Source organism: Phyllobates terribilis, unplaced genomic scaffold (assembly GCF_046119375.1).
Source record: "Phyllobates terribilis strain yellow unplaced genomic scaffold, ASM4611937v1 Scaffold_10__3_contigs__length_209671492, whole genome shotgun sequence".
NCBI classification, from domain to species: Eukaryota; Metazoa; Chordata; class Amphibia; order Anura; family Dendrobatidae; genus Phyllobates; species Phyllobates terribilis.
This window is the reverse complement of record NW_027362770.1, coordinates 153,161,784-153,179,983: the sequence shown is the minus strand read 5'-3', so window position 1 is coordinate 153,179,983 and position 18,200 is coordinate 153,161,784. Positions and strand designations below refer to the sequence as shown.

General features: G+C 42.0%; 1 protein-coding gene across 2 annotated transcripts in view; it reads left to right on the top strand.

Annotated features, from left to right (window-relative positions):
- Window positions 1–18,200, top strand: part of CRACR2A (calcium release activated channel regulator 2A) — a 157,751-nt gene that overhangs the window by 72,665 nt on the left and 66,886 nt on the right. For both annotated transcript variants that reach the window (XM_073649947.1, XM_073649946.1), the window contains exons 4-6: window positions 2,797–2,986; window positions 8,490–8,636; window positions 13,166–13,259. In XM_073649947.1, coding sequence (XP_073506048.1) covers window positions 2,797–2,986; window positions 8,490–8,636; window positions 13,166–13,259 — 431 coding nt within the window. The remainder of the gene's footprint in view (window positions 1–2,796; window positions 2,987–8,489; window positions 8,637–13,165; window positions 13,260–18,200) is intronic.

Sequence of the window (18,200 nt, the reverse complement as noted above, 5' to 3'; positions counted from 1 at the left end):
GGGGGCCTATAGCTAGCGTTATGTATACTAGATAAGAAGTGGAAGTATAGGCAGACCTCAGGGTCATAGAGGAGAAGATGGCCAAGTTGGGACACGTGTTCTCCTACGGGGAATTGAAGATTCAGTGGCTCACCAAGGAACGTGTGGCCCACATCAATTGGAAGTTATTAGAATAGTCGTGAAAAGTCGTAGCGACACACCTTGGGGCATCCAGCCTACTCAAGGGAAGATTGAGGTTCCGATTGTGATCTGTTTGTTGACTGTAACATGTAATAGAAGAAATGTACTGCCATATGTAACCGTAAAGTTTCTGCCTCTGGATTGTGCAGATGATGTATTCTTTAAGTTATTCAGCCTGCTATCTGATGTATATATGTTTCACCAGTTCGTTAAGTAAGGCTGCGTACCCACTATGCATTTTTCAAGCGTTTTTGCCGCGGAATTTCCGCAGCGAAAACGCTTAAAAAACGCTTGGTAATACGTGCCCCATGGTCCTCAATGATAATCCGCATGTGCTGTGCACATGCTGCGGAAATTTCCGCTGCAGATTATCATTGCGGAAAAATACACAGCATGTCCATTAATTTTGCGGACACGCAGCGTAATCGCCGCCATTGACTTGCATTGGACCGTTTGACATCCGCATCACTGCATCTGCACAAGCGGATATCACACGGTTCAATGTGCGGATGGTACCCAGGTGTCGAGAAGAGGAGACTCTCATCCAGACCTGGGTACCATAGAAACTGTAAAAAAAAGAATTTAAAATAATAAATAAAGATTATACTCACCTTCCGATGTCCTCCCGGTGTTTTCTCCCCTCCGTCTTGTCTGCTGTATGGGTAGCGTTGTTGTGAAGGACCTGCCATGACGTCATTGAGTCATGTGACCTGTCACATGGCTCAATGACCTCACCGCAGGTCCTTCACACCACCGCGAGGCGCCCAAGACACCGGACGCAGCAGAGAAAACACCGGGAGGACATCGGAAGGTGAGTATAATCTTTTTTTTTTATTTTTTACCATTCTTATTCTTTTTTTTTAACTAACTTGGTCACACTACTATAAATCCATGCCGGTTGCATGGATTTATATAGTATGAACAAGTTGTCAAGCACTTTCCAATTGATGCTAAAATCTCTTGGAAAAGCGCTTGATAACCCGCATACAAAGACGCTTGACAAACACTTCTACCTGGCGGGAAAAACGCATTTAAAATCCGCATGTACAATCCGCATGCGTTTTTCCTGGCAGGGAGAAGCGTAAAAAATATGCAGCATTTCTGCATCGTGGGCACATAGCCTAAAGAAAAGTTTATTTATGCACTCTGGTCTCCCTCGTTCATCTCTAATTCTTCGGGTCCTGGCCGGCCATGCCTTAGACATGGTAACTTCTCATAGACTCTTAGAGACATCATGTGATGGGCAAAAGACAACAACCACTTTGGACCTTATCCTTGGACTTTTGGAACAATGCATGGTGATGCAGCCTTGGTGATGGATTCATAGAAAGTGAACATTAACGTTAAGTTCTGAAACCTTCAAGTGTCTTTCACCACCAAGTGTGTCTAGAAACCATGAAGAGTACTGAGTCTCTGGTCTTATACAGAATTTACCATCTTCTGTTCAATCGTTACATTTTGTCTTCATTCTTTTGAAGAGAAACCACCATTTACAAGATGATAAAATATGTTATAAACAATGCTGGCCCCTAGGGGGCGGCACATGACTATCTTCCCTAAAATTTGAGTCCTAAAATGCCCCCTGAAACTTTTCAATAGGTTACAACGTCATTTCAATAAAACTTATTCTTTGTCCTGTTCTTTGGAATAATTATACAGTAAATTTCCAAGGTTCTTCGTCCTAAGGACTAATGTCATGTTGAGTTAGGGGGGCTCTAGGACATATTTAATCCACACTGAGGAAAATATGATTTCTAAAGTGCATTAATCCTTAGCATCGGTATAATTTCTAGATGTAGACCCTGATTCCAATATCATGGTAAACTCCATGATTCTGTGCCTACTGATTGGTCAGGGTTTTTCTTCTGTGATGCTTGAGCTTTCCTCAGCGCTCTCAGCCAATCAGATGACATTCCATTTCTGATGTCCCACCCCCGAGGTCTCATAGATAGAGAACCCGCTATTCCCAGTCTTCTACATAGTGTATTACTCCAGATTTTTTTGAAACTGCGGCGGTTTGTGAATATTTACCAAGAATGAAGTCATGTTTCTTGTCTGACTGATGAGTCCCTCATGTGGTCAATTGACAATTCCAATATCATGAAAATTAGATTATGGGAAGTTCCAAGTTTTCAGGGTCTTCCTCAGCACTCTGAGCCAATCAGATCCCATTCCACTTCCTGTCTCCCTCCCCTGCAGTCTCACAGACATTAATAACCTGCAGCATCATACCCCTCCTCCTCCCAGTCTTCTATATAGTGTATTAATCTAGATTATGGAGACTGGGAATATTTCTGAACATCTCCAGAGAGGAAAGTCGGGCAAATTACTAGCTGCAATGATATATAAAATGTGTGTCCTATTTATGGTATGTTATAGTCTTCATTTTATGGTTATGGTGTGTGGCTGCAGAAATAGTAACTTTATTGATCACTGTGTAAAATGTTGACGTTTTTATAGAGGTTTCCTCCTAACAATACCTTTATACTCGCTCATGATGTTAAAAAAAATTCTTTGGCACAGTCACAAGTGAGCTTTGTATTGTACCACTTTCATCGCTAACGTTGGACACCATCGGTAATGGCAATGGTACATCAACTTTTTAAAATATTTTAGGCCACTTTTTACATGGAGAAGAGACGCAGATAAAGGACAAGTCTCTTGGTGACCTTGATGCGCAGCTCGAATTCGAAAACATGTATAAGACCAAATGGGAAGAAAGCAGCCAAGATGTCCAGGAGGAAGATGTGAATACCCAGTTCTACAACCTGATAGATGCTTTGGGAGCAAACAAATTTTTGGAAGAGTAAGTATAGTACGTCATGGCATATTTGGATGATCCCTTGTTTTTTTTATGGACAAAATTTCTCGAAATGTCACGACTGGCATATTATCCATGATATTACATTGGAATTTCTAAAAGTGAAGGAGCCATCACTTCCAGATTCACTCTAGTGGCCACATACGTAAAAATAATAGTCAAAAGGCGGCCAGAACCCTTAGATGAATGATAGCCAAACCTGCTGATTTATAAGGGACCGGTTGGCCATCTGACATGTACTGGGATGTCCTGATTTGTGACGACCTGGAGTCTTCCATGGGCGTAAACACCACTCAGATAATTGGTATACAGTGGGCTCTTTAAATCAACATTCAGCTGGCTTTTAGTACAATATGTAATTAGCATATTAGCAAACATCATTGTTTCCAAACCCAAGAGGAGATAACAATCAGGGTTATACAAATACTGGTCTGTCCTCCTTGAAATACACATACATTTACAAGTCAACAGAAACATAATAGTGTATTTCTCTTTGATTAACAAATCTAATCGTCTGGCTTATTAAGATTATAGGCTGTATCATCACATGACTATTAACCGATTGCGTATGTTGGAGAAAAGGATGGTAGGGCATGTCACATTTCAGCATGCTCAATCCTTTGTTCTTAAAGGGAATCTGTAAGCAGGTTTTTGCAATTTAATCTGAGTGCGGCATGATGTAGGGGCAGAGACCCTGAGTTCAGTGATGCATCACTTACTAGGCTGCTTGTTATAATTTCAATAAAATTTGTGTTTTATCAGCAGGAGATTATCACTAGGACTAGGTGTCTTGGGCTTCCTGGTCCAACAACGCCCTCACCACTGATTAGCAGCTTTTTGTTAATATACAGTGTAAACAAAAAGCGGCCAATCAGTGGTGTGGGAGGGGTTATACAGCGCATAGCATTCAGAGCACTGCTAGATCTGTGGTAGATAAAACTGTGATTTTATCAAAGCTACACCAAGCAGACCAGTAAGTGATACATCGCTGGAATCAGGGTCACTGCCCCGACATCATGCTGCTCTCAGATTACATAACAAAAACCTGGTAACAGAGTCCGTTAAATGGAGATAAGTTGCCATTAGGGGTAAGAGTGATTGAGGGAGGCGGGAGGAAAAGGTGTCAGTTTCGTAATAAAATTTATGGCCACGCTAAAACTAATGCTGATGCCTTTAATAGGTGACACCCAACTGTGGGTGGGCAACGCTAGTGATGTCACTCACCTGCCCACCCACTTCACTGTGAAGCAGTTAGAAGAGGGATAGAGAAATGGAGCATAGATAAGTATTTGATTATTTTTTTATTTTTATCCCCATCCACTGTCCCCATATTAATTGTCCAATGAGGAGAATGAACCATTGATTTAAAGGGAAGATTCCTTTTTGTGATCATTTTTTTTAATTTATTGTCTATTGTTATTTCCAATAATTGTTTATTGTTCTAGCATGAAAAATTAATGTACATTTTTTTTGTCTGGGGTAGAGGTTCACTTTAAGCATCTTTTATGTGTCTACAACTCTAACGCAAATCTATCTGTGTAGTTTGATCTTGCCATCATATCGCCATCCATCTGTTTCTTAGTTCTTGTTACCTTGATAAATGTAAATTGGTAGAATGTATGGAACCAATGAAAAGGAATAGAACTGCTAGGTCAGACTACAGGAGTTTGTTTGTAGTCTGTTACCATGGAGACATGGAGGTCTAAAAAAGAGCTGTAGAGATAAAACGATAGGAAATTTTTAATGAAAACTATTTGCAAAGTTGCTTTATTTTTCCTTTTAGAAACATTAGAATGATAAGAAAAAATTGTGAACTACCCCTTTAAGGTTCAAAATTACCATTATTAACACAACGGCGGTCTCAGATTCCTATTTTTTTTTCCAGTCACGACATAATTAAACTATGGGTCACAATTATAGTCGGGGTCTGAAGCTAGTTAAATGTGAAACTATTAACACTTTTCTGTTTGCTACAATACTGGATAATTTTCTAGGCAGCAATTACACGGACCCTCATAATGACACAATGGCGAGTAGGAAATAAACCAGGCATTTCTTGTCCATTTGAAAGAACACATTATTGGTTTTACAATCGCTGCACAAAATGATTTCCAAAGAAAATGAGTAATTCGCTTTACTAAGCATTGGGGCCAGGGAGGGCTTTACTTGTTCTAGGATAATGCAGGTCATTTTACGGTACTAGACTGTGTTCTCCGAGCCTGTTACTTCCACGGACATGAGATAAATATATAGAAAGAATTAATTTAGCCGGTAGGTAATAATATGGGGCGAATGTGAAACGGAAACTGAACCTATATTATAAGCCCTGATAGAAGATTGCCGGTTCTGAGGCTTCTTTAATACACTGCTCCAAAAAATAAAGGTAACACTTAAACAACAGAATGTAACTCCAAGTAAATCATACTTCTGTGAAATCAAACTGTCCACTTAGGAAGCAACACTGATTGACAATCAATTTCACATGCTGCTGTGCAAATGGAATAGACAATAGATGGAAATTATTGGCAATTATCAAGACACACTCAATAAAGGGGTGGTTCTGCAGGTGGGGATCACAGACCACATCTCAGTACCAATGCTTTCTGGCTGATGTTTTGGTTGCTTTTGAATGTTGGTTGTGCTTTCACACTCGTGGTAGCATGAGGCGGACTCTACAACCCACAGAAGTTGCTCAGGTAGTGCAGCTCATCCAGGATGGCACATCAATGCGAGCTGTGGCAAGAAGGTTTGCTGTGTCTGTCAGCATAGTGTCCAGAGGCTGGAGGCGCTACCAGGAGATAGGCCAGTACACCAGGAGACGTGGAGGGGGCCGTAGGAGGGCAACAACCCAGCAGCAGGACCGCTACCTCTGCCTTTGTGCAAGGAGGAACAGGAGGAGCAGTGCCAGAGCCCTGCAAAATGACCTCCAGCAGGCCACAAATGTTCATGTGTCTGCACAAACGGTTAGAAACCGACTCCATGAGGGTGGTATGAGGGCCCGACGTCCACAGATGGGGGTTGTGCTCACAGCCCAGCACCGTGCAGGACGCTTGGCATTTGCCACAGAACACCAGGATTGGCAAAGTCGCCACTGGCGCCCTGTGCTCTTCACAGATGAAAGCAGGTTCACACTGAGCACATGTGACAGACGTGACAGAGTCTGGAGACGCCATGGAGAGCGATCTGCTGCCTGCAACATCCTTCAGCATGACCGGTTTGGCAGTGGGTCAGTAATGGTGTGGGGTGGCATTTCTTTGGAGGGCCGCTCAGCCCTCCATGTGCTCGCCAGAGGTAGCCTGACTGCCATTAGGTACCGAGATGAGATCCTCAGACCCCTTGTGAGACCATATGCTGGTGTGGTTGGCCCTGGGTTCCTCCTAATGCAGAACAATGCCAGACCTCATGTGGCTGGAGTGTGTCATCAGTTCCTGCAAGATGAAGGCATTGAAGCTATGGACTGGCCCACCCATTCCCCAGACCTGAATCCGATTGAGCACATCTGGGACATCATGTCTCGCTCATCCACCAATGTCACGTTGCACCACAGACTGTCCAGGAGTTGGCGGATGCTTTAGTCCAGGTCTGGGAGGAGATCCCACAGGAGACCATCCGCAACCTCATCAGGAGCATGCCCAGGCGTTGTAGGGAGGTCATACAGGCACGTGGAGACCACACACAATACTCAGCCTCATCAGGAGCATGCCCAGGTGTTGTAGGGAGGTCATACAGGCACGTGGAGGCCACACACAATACTGAGCCTCATCAGGAGCATGCCCAGGCGTTGTAGGGAGGTCATACAGGCACGTGGAGACCACACACAATACTCAGCCTCATCAGGAGCATGCCCAGGCGTTGTAGGGAGGTCATACAGGCACGTGGAGGCCACACACAATACTCAGCCTCATCAGGAGCATGCCCAGGCGTTGTAGGGAGGTCATACAGGCACGTGGAGACCACACACAATACTCAGCCTCATCAGGAGCATGCCCAGGCGTTGTAGGGAGGTCATACAGGCACGTGGAGGCCACACACAATGCTCAGCCTCATCAGGAGCATGCCCAGGCGTTGTAGGGAGGTCATACAGGCACGTGGAGGCCACACACAATACTGAGACTCATTTTGACTTGTTTTAAGGACATTACATCAAAGTTGGATCAGCCTGTAGTGTGTTTTTCCACTTTAATTTTGGGGGTGACTCCAAGTCCAGGCCTCCATTGGTTAATAAATTTGATTTCCATTGATGATTTTTGTGTGATTTTGTTGTCAGCACATTCAACTTTGTACAGAATAAAGTATTCAATGAGAATATTTCATTCATTCAGATCTAGGATGTGTTATTTGAGTGTTCCCTTTATTTTTTTGAGCAGTGTATATACAGGCCACGCCCACTTGACTTTTTGCAGATTTTTTTGCTAAAAGAAATATATTATTCCTGTCCCCCAGCATTGAGTTATTATCTGTAAAGAAACCTGCTAGTAAGTGTTTAATTTCCCTGCAGTGCCTCCGCAGGTAAAATGAAGTATTACACAGCACCCATGTTTGTGTAATAAAGGACGCGACAGGTCCCCTCTGGTCAAGAGATGAGAATCCTAAATAGGGACCTACCCATATATAAACACAGAATTCCATATAAAATGTGTAGAAATCCTTGTTAAAGGATTTGTTTTGGCCAGTATGTCTCTTAAGAAGGGCTGGAGATTAATAAAATCGAAATGTTGAGGCGTATACCCCCCCCCCAGCTAAGGTGGAATCCCGATTTAAAGGGAATCTGTCAGCAAGTTGTTGCTATATAATCAGAGAGCAGCATGATGTAGAGGCTGAGACCCTGATTCCAGCGATGTATCACGTACTGGGCTGCTTGCTGTTATTTTGAAACAATCACAGTTTTCTTTGCTGCAGAACTAGCAGTGCTCGGATTGCTGAGCTGTGTATAACCCCGCCCACACCACTGATTGGCCGCTTTCTGTGTACATCGACAGTTACACAGAACAGAAGGACTAGGAGGCACGAGACACCTAGTCCTGTAGTGATAATCTCCTGTTGATTTTATTAAAATGGCAACACACAGCTTAGTAAGTGATACATCACTGGAATCAGGGTCTCAGCCCCTACATCATGATGCTCTCAGATTACATAGCAAAAACGTGAAGATAGATTCTCTTTAAGCTCCAGAATCAGCATAAATATTGTACACTCGGCTCTTTGTATCCCACAAACTGCTTCCTGACGGCCATATTGGATCCCAAGGGGCTAATATCTGTCACTCGGTCACCAAGAAAATGTACTTGCTTGTTTGAATCTAAGATTTCTAAAAGAAATGGTGTAAGAAATACAGGGGTTTATTTCCTGTTGATCAGTTCCATCTTCTTCTGGTGACATGCAAAGGAGGCAGGACTCTAGGGACAAATATATATATATATATATTTATTTTTTACATGTTTATACTTAGTGTTTCTTTAACATAGCAAGGATTTCTTCTTCATTGCAGTGAGAATACAATGAAACGTTTGTGGATGGAGTTACGGAAGGATGAACCTCACCTGCTTTCAAGTTTTGAAGAAATCCTCACCAAAGTTTTCTTACAACTTCAAGAAGCCAATGAGGAAAAAAATGAAATGGAGTGTGCACTCAAAAAGTTAGTAAATAACTAAATAAACGGATGAGTTAAAGACTTTGCCCAGGATTATAAAAGCAGAGATGAATTCTTTATAACGGCGCCACCCCTGTCTACAGATTATATTTGGCATTGCAGCTCTGCGCACATTCACACCAATGAGCTGCAATACCAGGCATGACCTGTAGGCAAGGGTGGCGCTGTTTTTGAAAGAAAGCAGTAATTTACTTTATTGTACTGTATGCATCTCTATAGTAAAGTGAAACAGCAACACTTTCCTATAAAGTGAAAAAATGTATGCCTATAGGGCTCGGCTCTCTTTTGGACTTCTATGGATATGTTTGGAGTGCGGTATGTTTGGTGTAAGTTCTTTGCATAATATCCGTTGGTATATGGTACCCGTTTAATGAAATGGGGCTTCAGAATAGAAAGTTAGAATTCATGGCTGAATGGGTAGCCATTCCTTATGTCTTTTAGTATATGTGTTATACTCCGGGAATACAAAAAATTTCAGTAACTAAAGGAAATGTCATTACAAATAAATTCCTAATTACATTTAGTTATCAAATCACAATCGTTTTGCCAAGAGAGGTAATCACTATAGAAATAAAATGGCTGCCACCTTGTTACACTGAAATCTGTCCTATAATGGCCACCACCTTGTTTCACTGAGAGAAACCTGTCCTGGAATGTTATGACAAGAGCCTGTGAGCATGTGAGTGTGGCGCCACTGAGGGTTCAACCGCCACAGGGATGCTGCACTTCTCTAATGGAGTGTGGTGTTCCTCCTCTGAGGTAAGAACAGTTTGATAGTTGTGACCCAGCCTTGCATCCAACACCACATTTCTCCACCAGAGGGAGCTAGTAGGCACTAGGTGCTGCTCCCCTCGTTACAGGGAGACTGGGGAACACAAAGTGGTAGGAACCAGTTAGTGGGTGTGGGTGGAGGAACAGTTAGTTAGTTACACTTCTAATTTCATATTTAATAGAATGCCATCTCTGATCTTGGTTCTTCTGCTGGTTCTTCGTTGGTCTCTTGCTGGTCCTTTTGGTTCTGTGTGGACCTGTCCTTCTAAGTGGTCGTACTGTGCTGTCAAAATACTGTGTGTAAAGTGACTTCCCTCCGGCAAGGGACACAGCCCTCGTACCCTGGCCTTGGGACGAGAGGTAGGTTGTAGACAAGGAATGTCTCAACCCGGCCAAGGACCAGGATCAAGAAGGCCCGGGAGCTCTAGAGTGTGGCTCCCCAGCAAATGGGTCCCGGGGAGGATGCAGACGGAGCGGAGTACGCCACCTGTCCTCGCCTACCTGATCTATTCAGAGGGATTCCGGCTGCAAGAGGGGTACCGACACCCGACCTTGTACTCCACGTCCTGGACGGGAAAGCCCGGTTAGGCCCTGAGGATCCCACCGGGCATCGGATGGAGAGGAATTGCCACCCGTGCCCTAGTCCTGAGAGGAGCTCAGAGGGAGACCCGGCCTATCTACACACGCACAGATGGGAAAGGGTGAAGTCTGTAGTGCAGGAACACTCTGGTGTAGGGTCGCTACCGAACACTGGACTTTCTCGGAGGTAGTCGGACCCCCGTCCCTGGTGGCCGCAGGACTCCGCGGGGAGCAGGGAGTGGCCTTCCCGCCATCATCTCTAAGTGAGTAAAGCCTTGGAAGTTCACTCCTATGGCCTCCGGACTGTTCATTATGCGCCATACCATGCGACGCGGTGCCCGTACTCCCCACACTACTACCCCCTCCATCCTGTCTGCCTGCCCTGAGGCCTTGCTCCGCCTGTGGGGAGCAGTGAGAACCTTGGCCGCCATGACACCAGGCCTCGGCGGACTGTAGCGGCGCTGGTGGCCCTTCACCAGGCACCACAGGTGGCATAGTTGTTAATCAGCCACTCAACCCGGACAAGCCCACACCATCTCTTTCTAATGTGACGGCCCTGAGCACGGGTCGGGCCCGGGCCACGGCTGCACCCCACCTCTCCATCACAGGGCCCGACACCGAGTCCCCCAACACCCAGGGTAAAACACGGGCTTTACGAGTAGAGGCGTCACATGAGCATGTGCAGTAGGAAGCTGCTTTTCTGTGACCTGGAGATACTTATATTGTTATTCAGTAAGATGGCACACAGAAGTTTGAGGGGCCTCTTCTTACCTCCACACCATTGGTATCTCCAGTATTAGATCAGATAGACAGGGTGCACAGCAGTATGAGCAGCCTCTTCTTACCTCAGCACCCCTGGTATCCCCAGTATTAGATCAGATAGACAGGGTGGACAGCAATGTGGGCAGCCTCTTCTGACCTCAGCACTTCTGGTATCTCCAGTATTACATCAGATAGACAGGGTGCACAGCAGTGTGAGCAGCCTCTTCTTACCTCACCACCCTTGGAATCTCCAACATTAGATCAGATAGAGAGGTTGGAGAGCAGTGTGAACAGCCTCTTCTTACCTCAGCACTTCTGGTATCTCCAGTATTAGATCAGATAGACATGGTGGACAGCAGTGTGAGCAGCCTCTTCTTACCTCGGCACCATTGGAATCTCCAACATTAGATCAGATAGAGAGGTTGGAGAACAGTCTGAACAGCCTCTTCTTACCTCAGCACTTCTGGTATCTCCAGTATTAGATCAGATTGACAGGATGGACAGCAGTGTGAGCAGTTTCTTCTTACCTCAGCACCCCTGGTGTCTCCAGTATTGGATCAGATAGACATGAAGGACAGCAGTGTGAGCAGTCTGTTTTTACCTCAGCACTTACGGTGTCTCCAGTTTTAGATCAGATAGACAGGGTGAACAGCAGTGTGAGCAGCCTCTTCTTACCTCAGCACCTCTGGTATCTACAGTATTTGATCAGATAGACAGGGTGAATAGCATTTTGAGCAGCCACTTCTTACCTCAGTACTTCTGGTATCTCCAGCATTAGATCAGACAGGGAGAACAGCAGTGTGAGCAGCCTCTTCTTACCTCAACACTTCTGGTATCTCCAGTATTTGATCATATAGACAGAGTGGACAGCAGTGTGAGCAGCCTCTTCTTACCTCAGTACTCCTGGTATCTCCAGTATTAGATCATATAGACAGGGTTGACAGCAGTGTTAGCGGCCTCTTCTTAACTCAGCACCACTGGTATCTCCAGTATTAGATCAGATAGACATGGAGGACAGCAGTATATGCAGCCTCTTCTTACCTCAGCACCTCTGGTGTCTCCAGTAATAGTACTGGAGCATATCTTCCTACATATGGGGAGGGCGGAGTTTCCTACTGCACATGCTCACAAGCACCTGTACTAACATTCCAGGAGAGGTTTCTCTCAGTGAAACAAAGCGGAGGCCATTTTAATTCTATAGTAATCACCTTTCTAGACAAAACGATTGTGATTTGCTAGTTAAATGCATTTAAGAATATATTTATAATGGCATTTCCTTTAGTTTTTAATTGCTTTTTTTTTTCTATTCCCGGAGAACACCCTTTAAGGCTTTCATGGGGTATTCTGGTCTACAAAAATATGACCTATCCACTGGATTGATGATAACTGTTAGACCGGTGTGGGCCCCAGTGTTGGGAGATCTGACATTCTTTCCCTGCCGAAAGACCTATGCCAGGAGGTGTTCAATGGATTGTAGGTTACGCATGCACCTTACTTTCAGAATCTATGGCACTATGAAGAGCCAATGATTGGCAATGGTCCCAAACTCCCAATAGTCCGACCTACGCTGCTCTAACAGTCATCACTTATGCAATGAATTGGTCATAATTTGTGTAGACCACAATTTTCCTTTAACCTGGGGACATGCTTTCAACACCAGATTGTTAGGGCTTCAGCTGCTGCGACCTCGGTGCTCAAAAGGCACTTTTTGGTTCTGCTGCTGCATTTGGCTATCTTCACTTAACGATTGACCATATGATTGACGTGGATACATAGATGCTCCATCTACTAGGCAAGGTGAGACCTTCGCTTCAGAGGACACCTTTCTCTGACCTTTGGGTGCAGAATGTTATATGGTCAATCTATAAACCTTTTCATCTCCGGAAAACAGAATGTTCACATAGAAAGGTCTTCTGAGGTCCACCTCGATGAGAAGACCTTGATTTTTCTGTGACAGGTTTTCTTCTTGTTGAGAGCCACCACTGTAGAAGACCATCCTTCACTGTCATTTTTAGGTGGTCCTCTCAAAAAAGGTCTCACTCCATAGACATTTTAATGGGGTTGTTAAGAATATCTGGCCACTTGGAAATTTGGAAAACAAAGTCCCAGTGAGTTTTTATGGAATGACACACTCATAGATTTCTACAGTATTTACTGTCACTTACCTGTGAAGAGTCACATAAATTTGCTAGTTCAGTCACCCGAATTTTGCTGCCCTAACTTGCCATTCTTTTTTTTTTAAAAAGCATTCTCCCAACACTATAGGAGCTAGAACTGTCTTCCTTTCTTTCCTTATATCTGAATAAAATAGAATAAATAATGATTGTGTAAAGGGTCCAACATTTGGAGGTAGCATGCCTATGTTATCAGTCAAATGTTGTCTTTCCTTTCCAATTTTCCAGGAAAATTGCCGCCTGCGACATAGAAATTCAGAACTTATATGACGAGATGGAGGAGCAACAAATAAAAAAAGAGAAGGAACAATTCCTATTACAAGTAAGTACCATAAATATTATAAAGTCATTCATCCGCCAACGTGATTCCAAAATATCTGTGTCGGAAAGTAACTGACAATGCCATTTTTTTTTTGCTCTTCCTGAGGATAAAGATATTTCTGTCCACCGGAGATAATAAATATACCAAGTAATAGTAGTAGTAGAAGTAATAGTAGCAGTAGTAGAAATAGAAGTAGTTTATTGGATCATCAGGAAATCAGATTCAATTGCTATGAGAAGACTTCAGGGTGCTCAAGAAAATCCAGAAAGTTCCACAACCATCTAATAAAAAGGATTCAGCTATGGAATCTGTTCAAAACCAGTACAGAGCTTGCTCCAGAATGGCAGCAGGTAGGTGTGAGTGCATCTGCAGGCACAGTGAGGTGAAGGAATTTGGAGGCTGGCCAGGAGTCAAGAAGGACTCTCCAAAGAGAACATCAAGGTCAGACTGACAATCTGCATAATGATTGTTGGAAGAAGAAAAGGTGGGCGTTACCAGGATACCAGTGTGATACCAACAGTAAAGTATCTGGAGACCATTCATGTGTAGGGGCTTCTCATCCTTGGAGGAGGCTCACTCATAATTTTGCAGGAATCTCCCCAGATCTTAATCCCATTGAGAACTTGTGGTTAACCCTCAAACAGTGGGAGAACAAACAAAAACAGAGATTGTGACGAATTCCAAGCACCAATCAGGCAAAAATCTGTTGTCATTGGTCATGATTTGACCCAGAAGCAGATATCTAGCTGCCGGGGCGAAGGGCAGAAGTTTTGAAAAATTAGGGACAACACTGTAAATATCGAGTCTTTCCATAAACTTGATGCATTTGTCAACAAAAACTCAAGAAATGCTTCTACTTCAGTAACTATAAAAACATTTGACTTAAAGATCGAAAAACACTGAAACAGCAAAATTTTGTAAAAATTTACATCAGTCTCAAAATATAAGCTCATTCACACATCAGTTTTTCTTGTGTTTTTTTCCGCAGACATCACTCATACCTATGCATTTCTATGGGGTAGTTCACATGTTTTCCTCGGACTGAGTGGTCCACTCAAAAACACGGGGACTTGTTCCATATTGATCCTAGTGTTGGAGCAAACTCGCTAATGCAAGTCTATGGGTCTGTGAAAAATTTGGATAACACTTGGGCGCCAAACGTGTGCTGTGTGGTTTTCACTGACTTTTTGATAAACCTTTAAACTTTTTGATAAATTTGTAGAAACCTTCGTCAGATTTTTTTTTTTCATTTGAGAAAAATTCGGTCCAAACTCGAGTGGCAAAAAACTGACACTGACCAAAGTCTGATCAGAAACACGGACCAATTTTCTCGTACAAGAATGAGCCCTGTATCTCATTTTTTGGTTCTTCTTCTCTTTCCTTGCAGCCAGGGTTGCTCAGGGGTTGGTCCTAGGTCCTCTCTTATTTTCTCTCTACACCATTGGACAAGCTATCAGAAGACTTGACTTTCAGTGTTGTCTCAAGACCGATCATACCAATTTCTGTACTTTTTCTTGTGGTATCACCCTTCACTGTCTGCTGTATCGAAATCATGTCCTTACTCTATCTGTAGCTGAAAAATTTCAAAAATTTCTCGTGTTACTACGATTTTGCTTAACCCGATCCATCCCAGTGTGTGGTACTGCCAAATGTGTACGAGGTTTTCAAGAGGAAACGCCAACATTTTTGTTTCTGAAACTTCTTTTTTAGTGTTCATCCTCTTCGTTTCCTGTGCGCGTTTTAAAAATTTTTGGCCATCTGAATTTTTTTGAGCATTTTCCTGGCGTTTTTAGGTCGTCAATGAAGAGACCGCTATAGGTTTTTGAAGGAAAAGCGCTGGCGAAATGCTCAAAAAGACCCCTGGGCATCTTCCGGGTGTCTTTTTGAGACTTGCCATTGACTTCCATTAGAAAGTAAAGAGCATCTTCAGAACAGAAGATGCCTGAAGAACGGTCCGCTCACTTCTTTTAACCTCGCGACATCTTTAGAAATCTGAAGGGGTTAAAAGACCCAGAAAAAGACAAAGTATAAACTGAAATTTTTTTACAAAGAAATGCATGTGTTCATTGTTTAAGTATAGTTAGCGCTTTTTCAGGGGGGTTTGAGTTGGAAACCGCCTGAAAAAGATGTTTTGTGCACATACCCTAAGGGTGACAGAATATTATAGCTATAACATGATCAAATTTTACCACACTACTATGATTAACTAAATCTACTATGACTGAGTAATACTGTTGAACTAATGAATAAATATTACCCCCTACCATAACTGAATTATAACACAATATTGTAATTAAATATTATGACCGTACCTAAACCGAATAAACCTTCCATATTGTAACTCTATATTAACCCTAGACCATGAATGTTACCGCTCTAACATAACTAAATAATACCGCCAAACCAACCTCATTACCAACGACTAAATTATAACGCCATACTGTACCCCAACATTACTGCTGTGCCGTAACTGAATAAACCTACCATACTGTAACACCATATTAACCCTAGACCATGAATGTTACCACCATAACATGATTAAATATTACTGCCAAACCATTCCAAATATTACCAACATATTATAAATATTACCATCTTACAATGACTAAATTATAACGCCATTCTGTAACCCAATATTACCACCGTACCATAACTGAATAAATCTAGCATACTGGTCCTGTATACTAACCCTACACCATGAATGTTACCGCTTTAACATAACTAAATAATACCGCCAAACTAAGCCAAATATTACCAATGACAAAATTATAGCGCCATACTGTAACCCAACATTACTGCTCTTCTGTAACTGAATAAACCCAACATACTGTGACACCATATTAACCCTAGTCAATGAATGTTACCACCATACCATGACTAAATAATACCGCCAAACCAAGCCAGATATTACCACCTTACCATGATTAAATTATAATGCCATACTGTAGCCCAATATTACCACCGTACCATAACTGAATAAACCTACTATACTGAGTCTATAATAACCACAGAATATTAATGTTACCACCCTGCCGTGACTTAATAATTCCGCCAAACCATGTTGAATATTACCACCGTATTATAAATATTACCACCTTACCATGACTAAATTATAACTCCATTCTGTAACTCAATATTACCACTGTACCATAACTAAATAAACCTACCATACTGGTACTGTACATTAACTCTAGACCATGAATGTTACCGCCCTAACATTACTAAATAATACCGCCAATGACTAAATTATAACATCATACTGTAACCCAATATTACCGCTGTTCCGTAACTGAACAAACCTACCATACTTTGACACCATATTAACCCTAGACCATGAATGTTACCTACAATGATTAAATAATACCACCAAACCTACCCAATTACCACCTTACCATGACTAAATCATAACGCTATACTGTAACCCCATATTACCACCGCACCATAACTGAATAAACCTACCATGCTGTGAGTGTATATGGTAGGTACCACCCTACCATGACTTAATAATACTGTCAAACCATTCCAGATATTACCACCACCACCATATTATAAATATCACCTTACTATGACTAGATTATAGCACCATTCTGTAACCCAATATTATCACCGTACCATAACTGAATAACCCTACCATACTGGAACTGTATATTAACCCTAGACCATAAATGTTACCGCCCTAACATGACTAAATAATACCGCCAATTACTAAACTATAACGCCATACTGTAACCTAATATTACCGCTGTTCCGTAACTGAATAAACCTATACCATACTGTGACACCAGATTAACCCAAGACTAATAATGTTACCACCATACCATGACTAAATGATACTGCCAAACCCATACCAAACCAAGCCAAATATTACTACCTTACCATGACTAAATTATAACGCCATACTGTAACCCCATATTACCACTGTATCATAACTGAATAAACCTATCATACCGTGAGTATATGTGACACCAGATTAACCGAAGTCTAATAATGTTACCACCATACCATGAATATATAATACAACCCATGCCAAATACTACCACCACACACCGGACATGTATAATAAATACAAATGCTGATTGGCCAGGAAAAAAGGCAAAGTAAAAAAATATATATTCCTTTTTAGGAGATGTTTTTTTACATTATTATTACAGACCAAGACTGATAAGCCTTCATTATTTTAATAAGAAATCATCTTATAAACAAACTGACTTCTAATGCAGCAGGCGAAACGCGTGTGGGTGCAAGTTAATGGAACACTTGGGGGTGCAAGTTAATGGAACACTTGGGGGTGCAAGTTAATGGAACACTTGGAGGCTTTATTTATTTATTTTTTTACTTTCAGGAAACACAACTTAATTGAGTCTTTGTACAAAAATACATTTTCAGTGGCATCGCGAGCGTTCTGAGTCTGTGCGGCTGTATCTCTAGCGAGCGTCGCTAACAGCAATGATTTTCTTTCTGCTTTCTTAATGGCTTTTAATGGGAGCCTGAGCAACGGCTAAACAATAAAAAAAAATAAAACCCAGCAAGAAATCTATAATGCATTTCACAATGGATTTAGTCATTAGAGGAAGAATTGTTCTTGTAATGTTTTTTTCATTTTTCCTCAAACCCGGGGACAAATTGTAAATGCAATTGTGTATTGCAGCAATATCTTATTGCCTAGGTTGTTAAATATAAATTACTCCGTGCATCGGGACATGTGGTTCCCGCAAGTAAAAATTTGTAATTTAAATTTTGAGAAATTTTCTACTTTAATTTCTTAAAGGGATTCTCCGGGCTAATTAAAAAAAATGTCATATTAATGCTGTATTACAAAGAAATCTAAAAAAATAAATAACAATCAAAAAATAAATAAATAATAGAATAAAAAAATGTCATATTAATACTGTATTACAAAAAGATGGAGAAAAATAAATAAATAAAATAAAAATTAAATAA